At 40.2% G+C, this 24,436-nt stretch overlaps 2 protein-coding genes across 6 annotated transcripts in view; both read left to right on the top strand.

The window, feature by feature from the left end:
- Window positions 1–9,145, top strand: part of ednrab (endothelin receptor type Ab) — a 14,610-nt gene extending 5,465 nt beyond the window's left edge. For all 3 annotated transcript variants that reach the window (XM_087305456.1, XM_087305455.1, NM_001310095.1), the window contains 5 exons: window positions 1,715–1,913; window positions 2,576–2,728; window positions 3,464–3,597; window positions 4,143–4,251; window positions 8,644–9,145. In XM_087305456.1, the coding sequence (XP_087161582.1) occupies window positions 1,715–1,913; window positions 2,576–2,728; window positions 3,464–3,597; window positions 4,143–4,251; window positions 8,644–8,766 (718 nt within the window). In that variant the 3' untranslated portion in view covers window positions 8,767–9,145. The remainder of the gene's footprint in view (window positions 1–1,714; window positions 1,914–2,575; window positions 2,729–3,463; window positions 3,598–4,142; window positions 4,252–8,643) is intronic.
- A 4,547-nt stretch (window positions 9,146–13,692) lies between these two features.
- fhip1ab (FHF complex subunit HOOK interacting protein 1Ab) overlaps window positions 13,693–24,436 on the top strand; it is a 445,665-nt gene continuing 434,921 nt past the window's right edge. For 2 of the 3 annotated variants that reach the window (XR_015522569.1, XR_015522568.1), the window contains exons 1-4: window positions 13,705–13,902; window positions 20,553–20,582; window positions 20,923–21,101; window positions 23,337–24,179. Coding sequence is in view for 1 of the 3 variants with exons in the window: in NM_001440743.1 (NP_001427672.1) it covers window positions 20,997–21,101; window positions 23,337–24,179 (948 nt within the window). In the remaining 2 variants the exon portion in view is untranslated. Of the gene's footprint in view, window positions 13,903–20,552; window positions 20,583–20,922; window positions 21,102–23,336; window positions 24,180–24,436 lie in introns of all 3 variants that reach the window. The other variant, NM_001440743.1, reaches the window with a different exon arrangement.

The raw sequence follows: 24,436 nt of genomic DNA, 5'->3' as shown, positions 1-24,436 counted from the left end.
AAAAAAAAATTGGGGTTCGGTTCTCCAGACACGCTGCCACTCGGTCATCCACCAGCTGAGAGATGTGGCGACGTGTTGGGAGCCCTGTGGAGGAATCTATCCACCCATCTGTCTTCTGGTATACGGTGGCGGTTCTCCTGGCTGGCTGGCGGCATCTCTGGTCTCCTGCTCCGCTCCCACTTTGGTGGATGGATGCAGGCTACGGCATCATGGCGGATCGCGGCGAGGGATGGCTCCCTTCAGCACTTTCCCTTCTGGTGGTGAGCCCCGCGTCCCCTGCTCCTCCCTATGCTGGGAGACGGCAGCAGGCAGATCCTTTCCTCGCCAGCCTCAGGCCACCCCGGCACTCTGGGCAGACGAACGGGTTTCTCCCCCACTCGGGTTAATTCTCGGGCTCCTCACTGAGACTGCCTTCTAAACCAAAACAAACGGACGGCAGCTCCTCACGGAGACTGCCATCAAACTGAAAGCTAAAGTAAAACAATATGCCCGGGCTCGGTCCTCTCTCGGCTTCCTCTGCCATCGTTCCTCCTTTTATACTCCAGAGCTCCTTCCGTGGGATTCGAGGCCAGTGCGCACCACAGGTGCATCCACTTACGCGGCAGCCTCATTCCATTCCCACGGCTCTCGGCCAAGCCCCCTCGCCACAAGCACACCGCCAGAATATCAATGGAATAGCCCAATAACAACTCAGTGAATGTCCTTGAGTGGCCCAACCAGAGCCCAGACCTAAATCCAATTGAACATCTCTGGAGAGATCTGAAGATGGCTGTACACCGTCGCTTCCCATCCAGCCTGATAGAGCTTGAGAGGTCCTGCAAAGAGGAACGGGCAAACATTCCCAAAGACAGGGGCGCAGAGCTTGTGGCATCCTATTTAACAAGACTTGAGGCTGTAATCACTGCCAAAGGAGCATCAACAAAGTATTGAGCAAAGGCTGTGAACACTGATGTACATCTGATTTTACTGGTCTTTTATTTAAAATAATTTGCAACAATTTCTAAACTCTGTTTCCACATGGTCATTATGGGGGATTGTGTGTAGAATGTTGAGGAAATCAATCAATTGAATCCATTTTGGAATAAGGTTGTGACACAAACAAATGTGGAGAAAGTGAAGCACTATCAACACTTTCCAGATGCACTGTATAAACAGCAGGTGGTGCACTGGTTAGCACCATGGCCTCACAATAAGAAGGTCACTGATTCAAGTCCCGGCTGGGTCAGTTGGTGTTTCTGTGTGGAGTTTGCATGTTCTCCCCGTGTTGACGTGGGTGCTCCGGTTTCCTGTTTCCGGTTTTCTGCTGTGTAAAACATATGCCGGAATAGTTGGCAGTTCATTCCACTGTGAAAACCCCAAATAAATAAAGGGACTAATCCGAAAAGAAAATTAATGAATGTATTTATATACACACACACACACACACACAAACACACACATAACAGAAAAAAAATGACACGTAACCACTTAATCCCAGCAGCGAAAACCAGCACCAATCATGAATGCATGCTTATCTGCTGTCATGACTTTACAATCAGTAAATGTGACAATAATGGAGGTCAGTGGAGCAAAAACAGCCCCAACATCCCCAAAGAGGAGTCAATCTGAACAGCTCGAAAAGCTCGAAAACTTAAGGGGGTGTAAACTTTTACCCAGAGCCGTGTGAATGATTTCTGTGCTGATTCAGACTCAGATGTGTGATTTACCATGTCAGGTACCGCGCTGTGGCCTCGTGGAACCGTGTTCAGGGCGTGGGGATCCCGGTGTCCACAGCGCTGGAGATCATCTGCATCTGGCTGCTGGCTGTGGTTCTGGCCGTCCCGGAGGCCATCGGCTTCAAGATGGTCAGTTTCGAGTACAATAACGTGACCATCCGCACCTGCATGCTGAAGCCAGAGACGCCCTTCATGACGGTGAGGGACATTTCAGGAAACTATTGGTCAAAAACACAACAACGTTTATTTATAATAACATCATATACACTTTATAATGTAGAATATTACATTCAATAACACTTCACACTTTGATTGATTTTGTTAATTATGTTAATGAACTGCATCTCCATCGATGTTTCATCATTATTACACTCGATCTCTGTTCAGCGTGTGTTTATATACATGTGTCTGTTTATATACTTATACATTGTGTGTGTGCGGGTATTTGTTTACAGTGCATATATATAGGTGTTAATATAACACACACACACACACACACAAACGTACACACAGATACTGGTGCTTAAACACACACCCAAAATCAAACTCTCACTCACACACACACACACACACACACACACACACACACACACCGGATAGTGTAAACATATTCTTACCCAAGCACACACATGCATAAATACACTTACACTCAAACACATGCATAGATACACACATTCTAAAACACACACACATGCTCAAACTCTCACACAAACAAGTACATACACACACACACACACACACACACACACACACACACACACACACACACACATAAACTCTCATGTAAATGAAGTGCATGTCTATTAATGTTTCATCATAATTAAACACTGAACACTGTGTGTGTGTGTGTGTGTGTGCAGTTCTACAGGGATGTGAAGGTGTGGTGGTTGTTCGGCTTTTATTTCTGCGTGCCGCTGCTCTGTACGGCTGTGTTTTACACACTCATGACCTGCGAGATGCTCAGTAACCGGAAAGGCAGTCTGAAGTTCTCCCTGAGCGAACACCTCAAACAGGTGAACACACCACTGGCCACTGCTAACATACAGACATACATCTGTGCGCGCGCGTGTGTGTGTGTGTGTGTGTGTGTGTGTGTGTGTGTGTGTGTGCCTGTAAACATGTGTCTGTTTATATATGCATCTGCGTTTATTCACTTGTGTGTGTGTGTGTGTGTGTGTGTGTGTGTATGTGTCCGTTTATTTATATATGCACCTTTGTTTTTGTACATACAGTATGTGAGCGTGTGTGTTTATATACGTGTGTTTGTGTTTCAATACATATATTTGTGTGTGTGTGTGTGTGTGTGTGTGTGTGTGTGTGTGTGTATATATATATATATATGCAGGTGTCTGTATGTGTCGGCATTTAAATACGTGTGTGTCTGTCTGTCTATAAATGTGTGTGTGCGTCTGTTTATATACGTCTGTATCTGTATATATAGACGCATGTGTGTGTGTTCGCGCACGTCTGTTTATACATGTTTGTGTCTGATTATATAGATGTGTGTGTGTGTGTGTGTGTTTATACTGTATACATTTGTGTGTGTCTGTTTACATAAGTGTGTGTCTTTGTTCATATAGACAAGTGTGTCTCTGTCTATTTAATACACACGTGTATGTGTCAGTTAGTTGGTTTATATATATATTAGGGGTGTGTGTGTCATTTAAATACATATATGCATGTGTCCATTTATGTAAATGTGTGTGTTTTTTATATAAATGTGTGTGTGTGTGTGTGTGTGTGTGTAGAGGCGGGAGGTGGCCAAAGCCGTGTTCTCTCTGGTGCTGATCTTCGCTCTCTGCTGGTTTCCTCTTCATCTGAGTCGAATCCTGAAGAAGATGGTGTACTTCCAGAACGATGTTGGCCGCTGCGACCTGCTCAAGTAAACACACACACACACACACACACACATACTCTATACACATTCACACACATGCATAAACACACACATACTGTACACAAAGACATACTATATACAGTACACACAAACACACACTTACACAATATACCTGTACACACACACACATACTCTACATACACACAGACTGTATAACATTTACACATCCATATGCACACACAAAAAGCATATTGTATATACACACACACATGCATAAATACACACAATGTTCAAACACACTACAGTATATGCACACATACTGTACACACACACACACACACACACACATACTATACACACATATTGTACACACACATGGACTGTATACATATGCACACACATACACACACCCACACACACAAATGCATACTGTATATGCACACACATGCATAAATACACACTCACACTCAAATAAATGAACAGGCTCAAACACACACACACACCGCTTGAATAAAATCAACTCGTGTGTGTTATTTTAGCAGCATGATGATTGTGTTGTGTTGTTGTCGTCTGTTGTGTGTGTGTGTCAGTTTCCTGCTGGTGTTTGATTACCTGAGCATTAATCTGGCCACCATCAACTCCTGCATCAACCCCATCATCCTCTACTTCGTCAGCAAGAAGTTCAAGAACTGCTTCCGGGTACGTACACACACACACACACACACACACACACACATATACAAACACACACACACACACACACACACACACACACGCACGCACACACACACACACACACACACACACACACACACACACACACATATACAAACACACACACACACACACACACGCACACACACATACACACACACATAAACAAACACACACACACACACACACACACACAAACACACGCACACACACACACACACACACACACACACACACACACACACACACACACACACACACACACACACACACACACACACACACACACACACACACACACGTCAGTTTCATGTTAAATGTAATGTTCAATTTTAAGTATTGGATCAAAAATCTGCTCTCAAAATATCTAAAAATTTTAAATATTTCAGAATTTAGTCACTTATTTAAAGTTTACAAAAAAAATCCTAAATGAAAGCAGTTTGTGAGTGTTTATATGCATGTATGTGTGTTTAAATGTCTCTGTGTACATATAAATATGTGTGTATGTATGTATGTGTGTGAGTGTGTGTTTGTCTACATATTTATATACTGTATGTATGTATGTGTTTCTCAGTCAGTGTGTATGCCTTTGTGTGTGTTTGAGTGTCTGTGTTTCAGTCATCAACACACATATACATAGACATATATATATATAATAGGTGGGCATAGATAAATTTTATTAATCTAGATTAATCTCACTCTAATCTTGGAGTTAATCTAGATTGAAATGGCTCATTTGAATTCTGCTGCATTCACAATATGTGTGCTGTGTAAATAAAACAGGTTTCTCAAGCCAGGTGGCGCATTAGACCAGGGGCTCATCTCCTATTTCCAAAATGCATCACAAACTGTTGTAGGATCTGTTCTACTGTGATAATTGATGATGAAAGTAAATGTAGTTTAATAAGATGTGCTTGTGTTTACTCACTGTTTATTCAGTTACACATGACTGTTGAGCTGTGGGCCTACATAAGCTCCAAACAGCCATTTCTGATGACTTTAATCTGACTAAAGTCATCACTGAACTGAACAGAAATGGAGTTTAGACATGTGGAGTCATGACATGTATTAGTGGTGTTATTGAAGTAAACACTGCAATCAGACTATTACCATAAGTTCATACCGAAAGTGGCAAAAGCGTCAAAGTAGCCGGAAGTGAGAGCCGGCGGCGAGGAGCCGCGTGGCGCATCTTCGCCGATGTGGGCGTCAAGGAGAGTTGAAATCATGCGTTATTAAATTCAATAACACTCTCACCAGTCCCTACTCCTTATTTGCATCTAAAGGCTCGTACACACCGGGACGCTTTTCGTTTGCGTTCTACGGGACGTTTTTCAGCATTCAAACCCAAACGATTTTCACTGGCGTCAAGCTGAAGAGTATGCTAAATCATTTCTTGACGTTAGATGGCGCTACACAACTTTAAGCTTCTGACGCCCACTTATAACACAGAAGAAGAGGAGGAGAGGAAGTTCACACACTTGTTGTTAAAGTTACTGGTGACTCGAACAAGCATGGATGGTTCAAGCAGCAGCTCCAGCTCTAGCGGTGAAGAAATGATTATTGTTCAGCAATAAGCAGCTCCACGTTCATATTCGTCTGGGCATCTTCAATGTGCGCTTGCATTGACAGTTTTGCGCTTGAGCGCCCCCAAGTGCTGTTTCCTGTAACTTCAACAGCTCCGTGCACGTGAACAAAAGAGCTGACCTGATTGGTGGAGAAGATTTTTAACACGGCGCGTCGAATAAAAAAAAACAAGCATGAGGCGTTTTTTTTTTTAATTACGCTTTTGCGCCTGCCGTTTTGCGCGTTGGTGTGCACGATCACATTGACGGCCTTTATTTAGTCACGAGGCGTTAAACGTAGACGGAAAACGCGAGCAAAAAACGTCTCGGTGTGCACGGGCATTTATGCTCGTTTTTTAATTTGACGCGCCGCGTTAAAACCTTCTCCACCAATCAGGACAGCACTTTTGTTGACGTCCACGGAGCTGCTGAAGTTACAGTAAACAGCACTTGGAGGCGCTCAAGCGAAAAACTGTCAATACGAGCGCACATTGTAGAAGATGCCTAGAGACGATATGAACGTGGAGCTGCTCATCACTAGAGATGGAGCTGCTACTCGAACCATCCATAACAACAAGCGTGTCGACTTTCTGTCTTCTTCTTTGTTAGAAGCGGGTGTCAGAAGCTTAAAGTTGTGTAGCGCCATCTAATGTCAAGGAGTGATTTTGCACACTCTTCAGCTTGCCACTAGAGAAAATTGCTTGGGTTTGAATCCGGAAAATCGTCTTGAAAAACCCTGACGATAAACGCAAACGAAAAGTGTCCCAGTGTGTACGAGCTTTAATATCGCAGTTTGTCACGGGGGCATGAATTAAATGTACGTGAGTTAAAGTGGAAACTGCCGACCTGCAGTTAAAGTCAGGCATCCTGCTGGTTTGATTCAGAAGGGCACTGTTTTGTCAGACGGCTCACCGGTCAGGTATACATCCGCGCTAAAATATCAAGGTGAAAGTCATCATAGCTTGCGTAGTATAGACCCAGATCCCAACCCAACTTTCAAAATAGATTAACGGAGATTTTTTTTTGTAATCGCGCAATAAGAGTCTCATGTTAACGCAACACGTTAATGCCGATAACGGCTCAACAGTAATATATATATATGTGTGTGTGTGTGTGTGTGTGTTAAGTTAATTTACGTATAACACTTAAATGTGTATGTGTGTTTGACTATATATTTATGTGTGTGCGTGTGTATGTATGTGTGTGTGTGTGTGTGTGTGTGTGTGTGTGTGTTAAGTTAATTTACGTTAAACACTTAAATGTGTATGTGTGTTTGACTATATATTTATGTGTGTGTGTGTGTGTGTGTGTGTGAAGTTAATTTACGTCAAACACTCAAATGTGTATGTGTGTTTGACTATATATTTATGTGTGTGCGGGTGTATGTGTGTGTGTGTGTGTGTGTGTGTGTGTGTGTGTGTGTGTGTGTGTGTGTGTGTGTGTGTGTGTGAAGTTAATTTACGTTAAACACTCAAATGTGTATGTGTGTTTGACTATATATTTGTGTGTGTGCGTGTGTATGTGTGTGTGTTAAGTTAATTTACGTTAAAAACTCAAATGTGTATGTGTGTTTGACTATATATTTATGTGTGTGTGTGTGTGTGTGTGTGTGTGTGTGAAGTTAATTTACGTTAAACACTCAAATGTGTATGTGTGTTTGACTATATATTTATGTGTGTGCGTGTGTATGTGTGTGTGTGTGAAGTTAATTTACGTTAAACACTCAAATGTGTATGTGTGTTTGACTATATATTTATGTGTGTGCGTGTGTATGTGTGTGTGTTAAGTTAATTTACGTTAAACACTCAAATGTGTATGTGTGTTTGACTATATATTTATGTGTGTGCGTGTGTATGTGTGTGTGTGTGTGAAGTTAATTTACGTTAAACACTCAAATGTGTATGTGTGTTTGACTATATATTATGTGTGTGCGTGTGTATGTGTGTGTGTGTGAAGTTAATTTACGTTAAACACTCAAATGTGTATGTGTGTTTGACTATATATTATGTGTGTGTGTGTGTATGTGTGTGTGTGTGAAGTTAATTTACGTTAAACACTCAAATGTGTATGTGTGTTTGACTATATATTTATGTGTGTGCGTGTGTATGTGTGTGTGTTAAGTTAATTTACGTTAAACACTCAAATGTGTATGTGTGTTTGACTATATATTATGTGTGTGCGTGTGTATGTGTGTGTGTGTGAAGTTAATTTACGTTAAACACTCAAATGTGTATGTGTGTTTGACTATATATTTATGTGTGTGCGTGTGTATGTGTGTGTGTGTGAAGTTAATTTACGTTAAACACTCAAATGTGTATGTGTGTTTGACTATATATTTATGTGTGTGCGTGTGTATGTGTGTGTGTTAAGTTAATTTACGTTAAACACTCAAATGTGTATGTGTGTTTGACTATATATTTATGTGTGTGCGTGTGTATGTGTGTGTGTGTGTTAAGTTAATTTACGTTAAACACTCAAATGTGTATGTGTGTTTGACTATATATTTATGTGTGTGTGTGTGTATGTGTGTGTGTGTGTTAAGTTAATTTACGTTAAACACTCAAATTTGTATGTGTGTTTGACTATATATTTATGTGTGTGCGTGTGTATGTGTGTGTGTGTTAAGTTAATTTACATTAAACACTCAAATGTGTATGTGTGTTTGACTATATATTTATGTGTGTGTGTGAATGTGTGTGTGTTAATTTAATTTACGTTAAACACTCAAATGTGTATGTGTGTTTGACTATATATTTGTGTGTGTGTGTGTGTGTGTGTGTGTGTCTCATCTCATGTGTGTGTGGTCTCTCCTCAGTCGTGTCTGTGCTGCTGGTGTTACTCAGACGGGTCTCTGATGGGCAGCGGCGCTCCACTCAACGCCACCAGCCTACAATACAAGAGTCCAGAACACAACCAGCGCAAGGACAGCTACAACTGACACACACACACACACACACTCACACACCTGACATGCAACTGACACACACACACACACACAACCAGCGACAAAGACAGCTACACATGACATACACACAGCGCATAGGCAGCTACAACTGACACACACACACACACCATACTGCACAATGACAGCTACAACTGACACACACATTCACATGTATATAACATATAACACACACACACCTGTATAATACACACTTTTCTTCTCGTTTTCACAGCATGTTGTCTTCTGTCCATATATATGTATATACCCTGCTGCGTCCTCTTTAAAGATGCTGTAATAGTGAGTGTTTGTTATAAATGTGCCGTCTTCAGAACTCAATGAATCAAATGTATTAAAGATTATTTACAAACAGTAACTACAGTGTTTGTGTTTTAATAATCGTGTGAATAATAATGTACAAACTACAGCAAAAACAACCCTGAGAATCATTATCACCCACAGAAAACACTAATCAGCCAATCAGCCGATCAGAATCCACCTCTGAAACCTGTGAATTACTGTGTGCTCATTTCTTTAATGCTAGGGTTTTTGTTTTGGTGTGAATATAATTTACTTTCGTGGATATTTACATGAGACGTCACCTACAAATACAGGAAAACGTGTTAAACTACAAACATGGCGGACGCAAGAGAGCAACGGTGAAAGGTCTAGGTTTAGTTACAGATGATTTGAAGGATTTTTAATTAAAATCTAACCTGATCTATAATATGAAATTTAAAATATGTATTTTATATACCCGTTATTTAACCTGCAACATTACTGTGAACTTTTATAAAGTCGCATGTGGTCATTGACTTCTGAATGCAGATTTCTCTGCATGATAGTGACACATCCGTCAGTGACCACCTGAGGGCGCTGTAGTGCATCAGGACTCAGATAGCACTACAGCGTCCCAGAAGGACTACAATTACATACCTACCACGCGCATACACCGGAACACTTACAATAGCAACCCAAGCTCATTCTGGAAACGTAGCCCCGCGGACGTTTCTGGAGGCCGTGATTTACGTGGCCGGAGGTACGTAAAGGCCGCGTTTGGTGGAGGGCTGTCCTGACGCAATCAGTTTGCTCGCCTAGCTCACAGCGTTGCGTCGGCGGAGCGGAGGCCCCGGAGGAGGACGAGCCGGAGCCGGCCGCGGTGGACGACGACCGGGATCGAGTCCGGGGAGCGGCGGGTTCCGGAAATCAGGTAAGATGAAAAACGGAATCCGGAAAATAAGGGCGAGAACGTGGCGGGATCCGAAAACGCGGTCGAAATCGAAGACGAGGGGCTTTTACTTTTTTTTATTTTTTTTTTCGATCCGGCGGCTATTGGTGCGAGAACGGCGCGGGCGCGAACGCTGCGCGCTCCCGAGAGGCGCCCGCCCGAGACGCGAAAGCGGCCTCTTGCGGATCCGCGAAAACCAAAAAACGCTCGAATACGTACCTCCCGGGACGTAAATCGCGGTCCGCAGAAACGTCCGCGGGGCTACGTTTCCACAATGAGCCCGGGTTGTACAATAGGGTATATGCCGAGCTAGTGCAGTTCTCATGCTGATACACTTCCGGTGAGCTGTTATTGTGAACTTTTTTCCATTTTATACGGTTCCTTATACAGCATCGATGTTGTAAGGTCATTAAAATACATTCAGTTAAATAAACTTTGGCATTTATTTAGCTGCTCAAGCATAAAATGAGACAAAAAGCCGTTTACTCACACGCGCCGATCAGAATCGGCAGGCTGTCACAGAAGCTCTATTGAATATACTGCGGTAAAATAAATGCTCATATTATAAAGACATGGCGGGGGAAATGTAATGTAATGCAGTGCTTCTTCTACAATCTGAGACCTACTTTAAATCGGATATCACTCAGCCAGTGGAGATCGCTGATTTTTAAAGAAAACCAACCTTAAACGCACCGGATTTTGCATTGGCATTCAATTCGCCGGAAGCGCTTAACCCAGGTTACTGGCGAATTAAAAGTCCTATTAGCATGCTTCGACATATACCCCATGACCCGTCATCTCATCTGTTGGATTCATTTCGCGAGTTGGTCGTTCTGTCATGTTATGAGTGATTGGAACGAAAACAAAAAGGTGCAGATCCAAGTGCGGTTTATTTACAGTGCGCATCAACAGAGAAACAAGGTGCTCAAAGTACAAATAAACAACAAAACATAAAACAGAGACAGGGCTCAGGAATCAAAACTCGAATACTAGACTTACTAGAAACACTGCGGCAGGAAAGACAAGGAAGACAAACGGCGCGATGACAAATAGAGGTGGAATGGTTGTATTAATAGTCCAGATAATCAACGGTAACACAGAACAGATGAGATGACGGGTCAGTGTAAGTGTTCCGGTGTATGCGCGTGGTATGTATGGAATTGTAGTCCTTCTGGGACGCTGTAGTGCTAACTGAGTCCTGATGCACTACTGCGCCCTCAGGTGGTCACTGACGGATGTGACAGATAGTCCTACGAGTATGGAGCTAATATCATGCCAAAACAATCTGAATTTGAATTGTGTTGATTTGACTTATTGACAATAGGAATTAAATAAATCTGAATTTTCAAATTCTTAATTTGAATTTGGGCGACGCATTGGCGCAGTAGGTAGTGCTGTCCCCTTACAGCAAGAAGGTCGCTGGTTCGAGTCTCGGCTGGGTCAGTTGGCGTTTCTGTGTGGAGTTTGCATGTTCTCGCCGTGTTGGCGTGGGTTTCCTCCTGGTGCTCTGGTTTCCCCCACAGTCCAAACACATGTGGTTCAGGGGAATTGGGTAGGGTAAATTGTCCGTAGTGTATGAGTGTGAATGAGTGTGTGTGGATGTTTCCCAGAGATGGGTTGTGGCTGGAAGGGCATCCGCTGCATAAAAACATATGCTGGATAAGTTGGCGGTTCATTCTTCTGTGGCAACCCCAGATTAATAAAGGGACTACGCTGAAAAAGAAAATGAATGAATGAAAATGCAACACCTTGTACTTTCATACTTGTGGCTAGAAGGGATACAGCTGCAGACAGAAGTTTTGATATTTATAATATTTATTAAATTACCTAATAAATTGCAGTTTATTAACGTTTACCGCAACCATAATACAACCTTCACCGTAATGTAAAAGCCGCTATTATTGTGCTGTAATGTGCGTATTGCAGCTGTATCCCTTCTGGCCTTTGCCTACGCGATTAGCTGACAGTGCCCACTAGTGGATGTGGATTTAAATTTACAATCTTCAACATTAACAATAAATTACAATACAACCATATATATATATATATATATATATATATATATATATATATATATATATATATATATATATATATATATATATATATATATATATATATGTATATATATGTGTGTATATATGTATATATATATATGTGTGTGCGTGTGTGTGTGTGTGTGTGTGTGTGTGTATATATATATATATTAAAAGTTAAATAAGTAAATGAATCAAGAGAAATGTGTATTAAAGAAGCATTAATATCAATATACAGTATAAAAAGATCTTGCCTCATTCACCTCCATTGATTTTGCAAACTATGCAAATGTATTGTCATAAACACACTTGTTATAGTGCAGTAAGTTTGACCGCTTACTTATTATTTTCATTAATTTACCCCTCTGCAGATAAATATTATTATATCACATATAATAATACATTAATATAATACATTAACATATTTGCAAAATAAGGTGGAAACACTACAGTACATACAGCTGTGGAGGTCTCTGGTTCGAGTCTCAGCTGGGTCAGTTGGTGTTTCTGTGTGGAGTTTGCATGTTCTCCCCGTGTTGGCGTGGGTTTCCTCCGGGTGCTCCGGTTTCCCCCACAGTCCAAACACATGCGCTAAATTTTCTGTATTGTTTGTGTGTGTGTGTGTGTGTGTGTGTGTGTGTGTGTGTATGTTTTCCAGAGATGGGTTCTAGCCGAAATAAAACAAATAAGACTTTCTCCAGAAGATCAAATATTATCAGACATACTGTGAACATTTCTGTGAATATTATATTAGTGATTTACAGTCATTCATTTGGACATTACCTTCTGAATGCGTAGCTAATTATCCAAACACTGAGGAGATTTCTCTGCATGAAAGACTCGTGAAAGGCAGATTAACCTGCTGATCTACAACAATAGTTAATTTATTATCACAGAAATGTGGGTGATGTGTGGAGATGATTGACAGGTCTCGTAATTAAGCGACAGAACGGTGTGCTAAAGACGAAGTAGTTTGTCCTAAAGTTTGCAATTTCACACTCAAAAGTATGCAGATATTCTTCACAAAAAAGTACAAACCTTTAGAACAGGGGTGTCCAAACTCGGTCTTGGAGGGCCGGTGTCCTGCAAAGTCCAAACACAATCAGACACACCTGAACTAGCTAATCAAGCTCTTATCAGGCCTTCTAGAAACAACCATGCAGGTGTGTTGAGGCAAGTCTGAGCTAAAATCTGCAGGACACCGGCCCTCCAGGACCGAGTTTGGACACCCCTGCGATAGAGCCGAGTATAAATATTGCGAAGCAGGATCATTTAGCGTCCACGCGGTGTCGCTGTTGCTCGCGTTTCGGACGGTAACTTTTGTTGCATGTGTTTTGTAAGTTTTTGAGAGTACAACACTGTGAATATCAGCAAGAAACTACCAATAGTCTCCTATAAACATCACACGTCTTTCTGACAGACATAGGCCAATATAATGAACCCGGTCATTCGCGCATGTCTGATGGATGTCTAAACTTTTGTCCTTTAAAATCGGTTTCATTTGAGGATCAGGGGTTTTATTCTGCATCTATGGCGTTTATAAATCAGCACACAACAAATGACAGCTGTCATTAAAGGCTTTAAAGGGGCAGGCTTTGCACGCACACACACACACACACGCGCGCGCGCTGCTGTAATCACTCTATAATCTCTGCGAGTGTTCTGCTCTGCTGAGTAGCTTTGTGTGTGTTCGGCTCTGACGGTCCGTTCCTCAACTCATGAACGCCGGCCGGTCATCATTTAAAAACTTTATATCAATCTTCTGATTTAATGTGAGACTTCATGATCTGTGGATCCTTCAGATGATGGCGGGAATTACGAGTCAGTTTTATAGCGGCACAGCAAACCTGCGTCACTACAGGAGCCCTGGTGAGTTTCAGCCATGATGAAAAAACACTGTAAATTAGTAAATTATAGTAAACACTTGGCTTTTGTGCTATAGTAAAGTGTATTATACTGTATACAACTCTTTAATGGGTATGTAGTATACTTTATTTTTTACTACAGTAAACTGCGGTGTACCCTACAGCCTAGTTGTAGACAAATACAGCATTTGCTCAGTTGTTTATATTACTGTAGTTTTGTTTACTTAGCAACTATAAAATTACTACAACAGGTTAATTCAACCACTTATTAATTTAAAAACATTTTTTTGCATTGAACAAAAAACAAAACAAAACCCGATATAATGATTTGAGTCACAATAATTGTATTACTTTTATAGTTATTACCACATTTATATTTTTACATTTTATTAATTAAATTTTTTATAACATTACACAAAAATTATAATACGAAATTCATTACTTTTTTGTGAAAGTTGCAAGTGAATGGGGGCGAAGCAGTGGCGCAGTAGGTAGTGCTGTCGCCTCACAGCAAGAAGGTCGCTGGTTCAAGCCTTGGCTCAGTTGGCGTTTCTGTGTGGAGTTTGCATGTTCTCCCTGCGTTTGCGTGGGTTTCCTCCAGCTGCTCCAGTTTCCCCCACAGTCCAAAGACATGCGGTACAGGTGAATTGGGTAGGCTAAATTGTCCGTAGTGTATGAGTGTGTGTGTGGATGTTTCCCAGAGATGGGTTGCGGCTGGAAGGGCATCCGCTGTGTAAAAACTTGCTGGATAAGTTGGCGGTTCATTCCGCTGTGGCGACCCCGGAATAATAAAGGGACTAAGCTGACAAGAAAATGAGTGAATAAATGAATGCAAGTAAATGTATTAATGAGTAACTACTCTATTAAAAAAGTTGGGTTAAAAATACCACAACATATAACCCAACTATAAGTTATTATAGCACCTTCCCAACTATGGGTTATTTTAACCCAATGCATTGGGTTATTTTGATTAAATGTTATTTTTTCCATTCTGGTATTACTATTGCTACTATTACTATTACTACTGTTAATTGTATAATTATGGCTGTGTAAATAAATAACATACAGTGTTCAAAAATATTGAAAATGCTTTATTTCCATTACATTTTAGTTCCAGACTCTTTTGTTAAAATAAATTAAGAATCACAAACAATGAAGAAACAGAACAAAGTATAGACAGTTCTAAATTGTGCAAGCAGAAAGTCCTGTGTTGATGGAGCAGAATATGGAGCTGTGTGTGCTGTAGAGGCTGTCCAGCAGCTGTAGCAGGCTTCAGTCTGTGTCTACAGTGTACAGTACATTTAACCACATCTAAATGCTTCTAAAAGATGGTCCTGGATGGTGAAACGGATGTAAAAACACCACATGGAGAGGTTATTTGATACCAATAACAACAATATTACTGCGTTATAGCTTATATGTAACGATCAATTACTATAGTTGTAATTGTTATATATATATGTAGTTATGTATCATAACTACAAACTTAATATATGAAGTCAACCAATAATAAATTGTTTACTTTTGTTTAATGTGTACAATGCAAATCCAACTAGATCCACTTATTTGGTAAACAAAGCCAGTCTCTCATATATTATCTGCTTTAAATACAGTACACTGTATTGTACATAAATCATGTAAATATATCACAGTAATATTAGTGAAATTAATTTAAAACTGAATAAATATAAATTTACACACATTTACCCAAGTAAAGACATAGACTCAATGATGGGATGTAAATCTGCAGAATTGTGTGCGCGCAGATTCTGTGTGAGCCTAGTAATTAGTCATTGCTAATTAAGATTTCAGCAATTGTTTTAGTGGGTTACTACTTGCCATTTCTTATCAGTTATTTGTAAGATTTGTCATAAAGTACATGAATTAACCTGTTTTGGTGATTCTACAGTTGCTATGGTAACACGACTACTATATTAACTGATCTGTTGTGGTGATTCTACAGTTGCTATGGTAACATGGGAACTATATTAAGTAATCTGTTGTGGTGATTCTACAGTTGTTATGGTAACAAGAACTATAGTAATTATTCTGTTGTGGTGATTCTACAGTTGCTATGGTAACATGGTAACTATATTAATTGATCTGTTTTGGTGATTCTACAGTTGCTATGATAACACAACTACTATAGTAATTGACCTGTTGTGGTGATTCTACAGTCGTTATGGTAACACAACAACCATAGTAATTGATCTGTTGTGGTGATTCTACAGTTGTTATGGTAACACAACAACCATAGTAATTGATCTGTTGTGGTGATTCTACAGTCGTTATGGTAACATGGTAACTATATTAATTGATCTGTTGTGGTGATTCTACAGTTGCTATGGTAACACAAGAACTATAGTAATTATTCTGTTGTGGTAATTCTACGGTTGCTATGGTAACACCAGAAGTATAGTTCTAAAAACCAATGGGCCAGTACTGTAGTTTTCTGTAGGGTATATTATACTAAAATAAACCCCAGCTTACTATAGCAAAACTAACGCATACTATAGTATTTATTACTGTTTATCACTATAGTTCAGAGATGCCCAAAGTAGGGCCACAGGCCAAAGTTGGCCCATTGTAACCTTTGATTTGGCCCACCATCCCATCTGAGCGGAGAGTGATTATGATGGAGAGGGTTGGGGTGAACGTCTTTAACACAGAGATCGTCATCAGAGTTTTATCGTTGAGCTACAAATAAAGCAAACTGAAATTAAATGTTTCAATTAAATGTAAAAATCTGATTTTTTACAATGTACAAACTGCCACTCGAGGGATAGAGGACTATGCAGAAGACATCAAGAGCAAATCCAGGCAAAATCACTGTCATTCTGTTATAAATTAGATTAGTTTGGTTTTTACTGTGACGAGCTCATTATAAAATGTAAAAAATACTGTGTTAGTTAATATAAAGCAATGTTTTATAGTCATTTTTAAACATTAATAAATAAATTAGGAAATAACCCATGGTAAATTACCCCACATATATATGCCTTCAGCCCACTAGCCTTGATCAATTTTGGCTTTTGGTCTTTCATAAGAAAAAGTTTGGGCACCCCTGCCATAGTTAAAAATACAACAGTATACTGGAGCATTCATTAACAAAGAGTTGTAGACACCATTATATATACAGTATAATACACTTTACCATAACAAAAACACTATTTTCTATAAATGACTCATGTTTTTTGTGATGTGGGTTGTGGGTTTTCCACATCTGTGAATCTGCAAATAAGATACTGATGATTAGTGTCTAGTCAGACAAACTGTAGCTCAGATAAGATGTCTAAAGGATGTCAAATCAGCTTTGCAGACCCTCAGATTATCTGCAAACTGGGACAGAAATGGAGATTAATCTTGCTTTGCTTTTCAGACTCTATTAATATTAGAACCGCATTTTCTGTAGTAGATATGGTTGCTGTAGACTGTAAATGAGTGTGTTTGTCTGATCCCTGCAAGCTAACATCAGTTTGTTGCTTGTTAGCCTAACACTGTATGTGAATTGCATATTAAATTACTGGGCAACGCGGTGGCACAGCGGGTATCACGTTCGCCTCACAGCAAGAAGGTCGCTGGTTCGAGCCTCGGCTGGGTCAGTTGGTGTTTCTGTTCTCCCCGTGTTGGTGTGGGTTTCCTCTGGGTGCTCCAGTTACCCCCACAGTCCAAACACATGCACTATAGGGGAATTGGGTCAGCTAAATTGTCTGTAGTGTATGTTTCCCAGTGATTGGTTGCAGCTGGAAGGGCATCCGCTGCATAAAACATGTGCTGGATAAGTTGGCGGTTCATTCCACTGTGGGGGCCCCAGATTAAAAAGGGACTAAGCCGAAAAGAAAATGAAAGCATGAATGAATGTCCTTGTACTTGTGTAATTATTACGACATCAACTAATAATGATGCACATTTGCATAATATTTGCATAACAGCTTATTTTTTATATTTCTCTTTAATAATAGAAACAATTAATTTTGTTCTCAAACATTTCAAATATTCAGTCTCACTAGTTTTTTTATTCATTCATTCATTTTCCTTCAGCTTATTCATTGCAACAGTGGAGTGAACCGCCAACTATTCCAGCATATGTTTTACACAGCGGATGCCCTTCCAGCTGCAACCCATTACTGGGAAACACCCATACACACTCATTCACACTCACACACACACACACACACACTATGGCCAGTGTAGTTGATCAGTTCCCCTATAGCGCATGTGTTTGGACTGTGGGGGAAACCGGAGCACCCGGAGGAAACCCGCACCAACACGGGGAGAACATGCAAACTCCACACAGAAACACCAACTGACCCAGCCGAGACTCGAACCAGCGACCTTCTTGCTGTGGAGGAATGCACTCAGGCAAATATTGCAGTAAAACACAGACTGGTGTGCATGCAGTGAAACGACAGGCAGACAGTAAACGAGTGTAAGAGTCGTGTGTCTCTCCGTCAGTCATCAATCCTCTTTAGCAGCGGAAATGAAACCGCGGCTGATTATTATGGGATGGTGCCGGCGCTCTGCAGCAGATTAGTGCTGCTGGATTTCTGTGTGTGTGTGTGTGTGTGTGTGTGTGTGTGTGTGTGTGTGTGTGTGATGAACTGAACTCAACACAAACCTGCCCTGTGCATTGTGGGTAGCCTGGTCAGAGAGCCTGATGCTGCACACATCAGCTGATTACTGCAGATTATTATGGGCTGCTTTAATCACTCACATCTGCTTTAGTTTCCTCTTTCAGTGTCTGTGATCATCCATCAATTGATGAAGTGTCCATCCATCCATCCATCCATCCATCCATAAATCTGTCCATCTAACCACCAATCTGTCTATCTATCCACCAGTCTATCAACCATTCATTCATCCATCCCTCCATCTATCTGTCCATCCGTCCATTCATACATCCTCCAATTGTTCTCTCCATCATCCAATCTGCCCATCCATCCATCAGTCCCTCTATCATCCATCAGTCTATCTATCTATCCATACATCAATCTGTTCATCCATCTATCTGTCCATCCATCTATTAATTCATCCATCCATCATTCACTCCGTCTGTCCATCTATCCATCCATCGGTCTATCCATCCACCAATACCACCATCCATCACCCCTTTATCCATCAGTCTATCCATCCATCCATCAACCTGTTCATCCAGCTGTCGATCTGTCCATCCATCCATCCATCCATCCATCCATCCATCCATCCATCCATCCATCCATTCATCTGTCTGTCCATCCATTTATTCATCCATCCATCATTCTCTCCATCTGTCCATCTATCCATTCATTAGTCTATCCATCCATCAATACCTCCATCCATCATCCGTCTATCCATTAGTCTACCCATCCTTCCATACATCAATCTGTCCACCCATCCATCATCCATCCATCTATTCATTCACCAATCTGTCTACGCTTCTATTCATCCATCAGTCTGTCTGTCCATCCATTCATCATTCTGTCTGTATATCTATCTATCTATCTATCTATCTACCTGTCTATCTATCTATCTATCTATCTATCTATCTATCTATCTATCTATCTATCTATCTATCTATCTATCTATCCATCCATCCATCCATCCACCCATCCAACCATCCTTCTATCCATTTATCTGTCTGTTTATCCATCTATTCATTTATCCATCCATCCATCATTCTCTCCATCCATCCATCTATCCATCCATTAGTCTATCCATCCATCAATATCCCCATCCATTATCCCTCCATCCACCAGTCTATACATGCATTCATACATCAATCTGTCCATCCATTTGTCCTTCCATCCATTCATCCATCAATCTGTTCATCTATCCATGCATCCATATATCCATTCATTCATCTGTCTTTCCATCCATCCATCCATCCATCCATCCATCCATCCATCCATCCATCCATCCATTCATTCATTCATTCATTCATTCATTCATTCATTCATTCATCCATTTATTCATCCATCCATCATTGTCAATCTATTCATCTATGCATCCATCAATACCTCCATCCATCAGTCTATCCATCCATCCATCCATCCATCCATCCATCCCTCTAGCCATTCAACCACCAATCTGACAATCCATCCATTTATTCATCCTTCATTCTGTTCATCTGCCCATCCATCTGCCCATCCATCAATCCCTCTCTCCATCCATCCATCCATAAAACAGTTTATCCATCCATTCATACATCAGTCTGTTCATCCATCCATCCGTCAATCCATCCATCCATCTGTCTGTCCATCCAGCCATTCATTCACCAATCTGACCATCCATCCATTTATTCATCCATCGATTATTCTGTCCATCCATCTATCTATCCATCATCCCTCCATTCATCAGACTATCCATCCATCCATACATCAATCTGTTCATCCATTTGTCCATCCATCCATCCATCCATCTATCTAATGAATAAAATAGTAAATATATAATGCATGTATGCATATATATATATATATATATATATATGTGTGTGTGTGTGTGTGTGTGTGTGTGTGTGAGTGTGTGTGTGTGTGTGTGTGTGTAAAATATACATTTAGATGTAGACATATTTAGATGGCATATACTGTAATAATGTTTCTGAATACCTTTGTCCACTGGCTGACTCTCTCTCTTTCTCTTTCTCTCTCTCTCTCTTTCTCTCTCTTTCTCTCTCAGTGGTCGTCTGCTGGTCATGGCTGCACTGAGGTGAGATTTCCCAGGAATGCAGAGGAATGTTGGGAATGTCGGAGTGCAGACCTCCACCCTGTAGCGCCGGGTGGAGAAACACTCTTCCTGCTCTATTGGTCAAGAACAGCAGAAAAACACAGAGGATTTCATTCACAAAACAAACTAACAAACAAACAAACAGCATGTAGACTTGTATATTTAGCTACTCAGACTCATAATAACATTTATAAGCTGCTGCTCTTTGATGATTTGACACACTGCAAAGAAACTGCTTAGATTTAGTCTTGTTTCTAGTCCAAATCAATTTTGAGATATTGATATTATTTATGACTGAAACATGTAACTCGTGACTCTGCAGGTCATTTGTGCTGGAAGCGGAGCGATGAAGATGGTGATGAAGACATGATGGTGTAGTTTTTGCTCTCCATCAGGATGTTGGCATCAGTGGTGTCCGGCAATAATGGAGGACGAACTCTGACACTGAAGGGTGTTGATCCGGAAACATGCATGATCGTCTTCAGAAACCACTGGACGCAGGTATATAAGTCTCATCCACATTTATACAATCATATTTATATCTGTCGGTCATATGGAGAACCAGAACAGTAACTTTTTTGGAGGGTCAACAACACCCTAGCAACGCCTTAGCAACATCACATATTTGTGTCAAATAGCACAAGATTGTCTTACCTCAATATCTGTGATCTCAAATAAAATGAATCTAAAAGTAGTCCAAAAAGTAGTCAGATTGCATTGCCATAAAAGTAATCTAAATGTAATCCAAAAGTACTCAGATTGTGTTGCCATAATAGTAATCTAAATCTAATCTAAAAGTAGTCATATAGCATGGTTGTAAAATGTATATAATTGTAATTCAAAAATAGTCAGATTACACTACCATAAAAGTAATCTAAATGTAATCCAAACGTTTTAACATTGCATTGTCATAAAAGTGATCTAAAAATAATTAAAAAGTAGTCCTATAACACTACCATAAAAGTAATCTAAATGTAATCCAGAAGTAGTCAGATTGCATTGCCATAAAAGTAATCTAAATCTAATCTTAAAGTGGTCATATAGCATTGTCATAAAACTAATTTAATTTTAATCCAAAAATAGTTAGATTACACTACCATAAAATGAATCAAAAAGTACTAATTAATTAGTACTAAAAGTACTAATTTGTCATAACTAATCATGACAAATTACTAACTTTGTCATGAAAGTAATCTAAAAATAATCGAAAGTAGTCCAATAACACTGCCAAAAAAGTAATCTAAATGTAATCCAAATGTAGTCAGATTATGCCATCATAAAAGTAATCTAAAATTAATTGAAAAGTAGTCAGATTACGTTACCATAAAAGTAATCTAAATGGAATCCAAAAGTAGTCATATTATGCTATCATAAAAGTAATCTAAATGTAATCCAAGAGTAGTTAGGTTGCATTGCTATAAATGTAATCTAAATGTAATGCAAAGTTAACTAGATTTTGCTAACATAAATGTAATCTAATTCTAATCTAAAAGTAGTCAGATAGCATTGTCATAAAAGTAATCTGTAATAAGTCTGATTACGCTAAAATAAAATTAATCTAAATGTAATCCAAAAGTACTAACATTGTGTTGTCATAAAAGTAATCTACAGGCAATCCAAAAGCAGCCCAAAATCACTACCATAAAAGTAATCTAATAATAATCCAAAAGTCGTAAAATTGCATTGCCATAAAAGTAATCTAAATATAATCCAAAAGTAGTTTGATTACGCTACCTTAAAGGTAATCTAAAGGTGATCCGAAAGTAATCAGATTGCATTGCCATGAAAGTAATCTTACTGTAATCCAAAATAGTCAAATAGCATTGCTATAAAAGTAATCTAAATGTAATCCAAAACTAGTCAGATTACGCAACCATAAATGTAATCTGAATCAGATCCAAAAGTAGTCAGATTACGCTATCATAAAAGTAATCTAAATGTAATCCAAAAGTAGTTAGGTTACGCTACCTTAAAAGTAATCTAAACGTAATCCAAAAGTAGTTAGATTACACTACCTTAAAAGTAATCTAAATGTAATCCAAAAGTAGTCAGATTACGCTATCATAAAAGTAATCTAAATGTAATCCAAAAGTAGTTAGGTTACGCTACCTTAAAAGTAATCTAAATGTAATCCAAAAGTAGTTAGATTACACTACCTTAAAAGTAATCTAAATGTAATCCAAAAGTAGTCAGATTATGCTATCATAAAAGTAATCTAAATGTAATCCAAAAGTAGTTAGGTTACGCTACCTTAAAAGTAATCTAAATGTAATCCAAAAGTAGTTAGATTACACTACCTTAAAAGTAATCTAAATGTAATCCAAAAGTAGTCAGATTACGCTATCATAAAAGTAATCTAAATGTAATTCAAAAGTAGTTAGGTTACGCTACCTTTAAAGTAATCTAAATGTAATCCAAAAGTAGTCAGATTACGCTATCATAAAAGTAATCTAAATGTAATCCAAAAGTAGTTAGGTTACGCTACCTTTAAAGTAATCTAAATGTAATCCAAAAGTAGTTAGATTACGCTACCTTAAAAGTAATCTAAACATAATCCAAAAGTAGTCAGATTACGCTACCTTAAAATGAATCTAAAAGTACTAACATTGCGTTGTCATGAATCGAGTAATTAAATATAATCAGAAAGTAGTCCAATAACACTGCCATAAAACTAAATGTAGTCCAAAAGTAGTCCTAGTATGAATTCATAAAAGGAACATTCCCTGTGTTTGGCAGGTTTTGAGAATCTTGGAGAAGCATGACCCGGTGCGCACTGCTGGCATTGGTCTGTCCAGGAGCGGGAGTGGTCTGCGGTTTGGTCCAATCCCTGGCGATGAGGCGAGCGCCGTACAGAACTATGTGGAGCACATGCTGTTCCTGCTGATGGAGGAGGAATGCGGTCAGAGCGGAGCCATGGGGACCATCCTGGAGTTTGTGGTGGTGGAGAATGTGATGGAGAAGCTGTTTCTGTGGAGCCTGCGGCGTGAGTTCACTGACGACATGAAGCTGGAGCAGCTGCGCATGTATAAGATGCTGGTGGCTCAAGCCAAACAGCCCCTGCTGCACCACAAACCCATCCTAAAACCTCTGATGATGCTGCTGTCTGCATGCTCCAGCTCCTCCACTGTGGGGCCTGCAGCCTCCGGGAAATGCAGCTCCATGATGCGGCCCTCCTGCACCATGGGGCCCATTCAAGCTAGTAGTTCCAGCTCCGGCATGGGGCCCACAGTGGGGCCCACTCAGGCCAATAGTAGCAGCTCCACAGTGGGGCCCACCTGCACCATAGGGCCCACTCAGGCCACCATCAGCAGCTCTGCAGTGGAAACAGAACTGGTTTCTCTGCTGAATCAGTTGTGCCGTGTGCTGGTGAAGGACGCCTCAGTGCTGGAGCTGTTTTTCCACAGTAGTCAAGATCAGGGAGCGGCAAACTTTCTGATCTTCTCTCTTCTGATTCCGTTCATCCACCGTGACGGGATGGTGGGCACGCAGGCCAGAGACGCCCTCACCCTCATCATGAGCCTGTCGGCGCAGAACAGCCTGGTGGCCAAACACATCGTGGAGAACACCTACTTCTGCCCGGTGAGGCTCATTAAGAGGGATTTGAGGAAACGGGATGGTTGCTAGGATGTTGCTATGCTGGTAATGTAGAGCAATGAACCTAAATCACTTTGGACAGCATAGCAATGTCATAGCAACTACATAGCAAGGGTACTTTCGCAACAAGTATTGCTATGACGTTGCTATGCTGCTCAAAGTGGTTTAGGTTCAATTGCTATACAGTTGCTTTTATGTTCTAGATGGTTGCTAGGGTGTTCCTGTGCAGTTACTAAGTTACA

Source organism: Danio rerio, chromosome 23 (assembly GCF_052040795.2).
Source record: "Danio rerio strain M-AB ecotype USA chromosome 23, GRCz13ab, whole genome shotgun sequence".
Lineage (NCBI taxonomy): Eukaryota > Metazoa > Chordata > Actinopteri > Cypriniformes > Danionidae > Danio > Danio rerio.
The sequence above is the reverse complement of the archived record's forward strand: the minus strand, read 5'-3'. Positions and strand labels throughout refer to the sequence as shown.